General features: G+C 31.9%; 1 protein-coding gene across 1 annotated transcript in view; it reads right to left on the bottom strand.

The window, feature by feature from the left end:
- Positions 1-1,229: 1,229 nt before the first annotated feature.
- The window catches only part of LOC125036223 (ficolin-2-like), a 10,576-nt gene continuing 9,436 nt past the window's right edge, over positions 1,230-2,369 (bottom strand). The window contains exon 9 of the mRNA XM_047628691.1: positions 1,230-1,864. Within this exon, the coding sequence (XP_047484647.1) occupies positions 1,641-1,864 (224 nt within the window). The 3' untranslated portion in view covers positions 1,230-1,640. The remainder of the gene's footprint in view (positions 1,865-2,369) is intronic.

The raw sequence follows: 2,369 nt of genomic DNA, 5'->3' as shown, positions 1-2,369 counted from the left end.
ACAGTAATTATAATGTTTATAACATTACAGTAATTATAATGTTTATAACATTACAGTAATTATAATGTTTATAACATTACAGTAATTATAATGTTTATAACATTACAGTAATTATAATGTTTATAACATTACAGTAATTATAATGTTTATAACATTACAGTAATTATAATGTTTATAACATTACAGTAATTATAATGTTTATAACATTACAGTAATTATAATGTTTATAACATTACAGTAATTATAATGTTTATAACATTACAGTAATTATAATGTTTATAACATTACAGTAATTATAATGTTTATAACATTACAGTAATTATAATGTTTATAACATTACAGTAATTATAATGTTTATAACATTACAGTAATTATAATGTTTATAACATTACAGTAATTATAATGTTTATAACATTACAGTAATTATAATGTTTATAACATTACAGTAATTATAATGTTTATAACATTACAGTAATTATAATGTTTATAACATTACAGTAATTATAATGTTTATAACATTACAGTAATTATAATGTTTATAACATTACAGTAATTATAATGTTTATAACATTACAGTAATTATAATGTTTATAACATTACAGTAATTATAATGTTTATAACATTACAGTAATTATAATGTTTATAACATTACAGTAATTATAATGTTTATAACATTACAGTAATTATAATGTTTATAACATTACAGTAATTATAATGTTTATAACATTACAGTAATTATAATGTTTATAACATTACAGTAATTATAATGTTTATAACATTACAGTAATTATAATGTTTATAACATTACAGTAATTATAATGTTTATAACATTACAGTAATTATAATGTTTATAACATTACAGTAATTATAATGTTTATAACATTACAGTAATTATAATGTTTATAACATTACAGTAATTATAATGTTTATAACATTACAGTAATTATAATGTTTATAACATTACAGTAATTATAATGTTTATAACATTACAGTAATTATAATGTTTATAACATTACAGTAATTATAATGTTTATAACATTACAGTAATTATAATGTTTATAACATTACAGTAATTATAATGTTTATAACATTACAGTAATTATAATGTTTATAACATTACAGTAATTATAATGTTTATAACATTACAGTAATTATAATGTTTATAACATTACAGTAATTATAATGTTTATAACATTACAGTAATTATAATGTTTATAACATTACAGTAATTCATCCCAATTCTTCTTTATTCTAATCTTGTTTATAATAGTAGGTTGGCATTTGCAAACAAAATCCCCTTGCTGTTGGTTGCAACGTTGGATAATTATCTTTGTATTCAACAAAGAAGGAAAAAAGCAAAATATATCACTATCCATCCTTTGTAGACTCTTTAACGGTATTACCTGTTACTCTTAATTTCCATTTTTCCCTTATAATGCCAGTTAGTCTAAAGCCCCATTGTTCATATACCTTCATGTAGCTGAGAGAGAGAGAGAGAGAGAGAGAGAGAGAGAGAGAGAGAGAGAGAGAGAGAGAGAGAGAGAGAGAGAGAGAGAGAGAGAGAAAATGTCTTCACAACTTCGTGTCCAAAACACAGCGATTTCGTCACCACAGCATCCGTTCGCCCAACATCGAGGCCCCTAGTGGCAGCTGTCGCAGGCGTACGAGTTGAGATAAACCGTCTTGAAGGACGTGCCGCAGACAGCCGGCCGGAGCTTAAACTGGATCCAGTTCGCCGCCACACCCTGGCCGTTGTAGCAGGTGCTCGCGAGGCCAGTCGGATAAAGGCTCGTCGGGTACAGGTAGCTACCGCTGGTGCAGGAGTAGTGCCACCAGCCGCCCTGCTTGTCCGCCGCGCAGTTGCCTGTTTGGGGAGGAGCCAAGCACATCAAGAGGCGGTTACTTAGGTCTTGTCTGTCCGGGGAACCCCTTACACATAGCGGGATACTTCCCCAGCTATGAGGGGAACCGAGAAGAAAATCCCCGCCCAGTGCGTCACCGTGCGATAACCGCTGTGATGGTTATATAGGGAAAGATGATGCCAAAACAAACACTTTAATATAATTACCAGGAAGCTTATTACTTGACCATCTAAACGGTCGACCAATGCCTTCCGATTGACCTATATCCCCCCCTTGGGCAACTCCCGCGATCTCATGCCCCTTCGCCGAATGAACCTGACACTAGAGCAGGCGGTAGCGAGCACCCAGCCTCGAGGGGAGAAGCCCACGAGGGGAGAAGCCCACGAAAAGGAGACATCACGGAAACCCGACTGAAGGAGTTTAGCTTGCAACTGCTTTCCTCGAAGTGTAATGAACCTTAAGGTAAGACCCTTGCATTTAACCCACTCTAAGACCATCCTCCATCTC

This window comes from Penaeus chinensis, chromosome 20 (genome assembly GCF_019202785.1).
Source record: "Penaeus chinensis breed Huanghai No. 1 chromosome 20, ASM1920278v2, whole genome shotgun sequence".
NCBI lineage: Eukaryota > Metazoa > Arthropoda > Malacostraca > Decapoda > Penaeidae > Penaeus > Penaeus chinensis.
The sequence above is the reverse complement of the archived record's forward strand: the minus strand, read 5'-3'. Positions and strand labels throughout refer to the sequence as shown.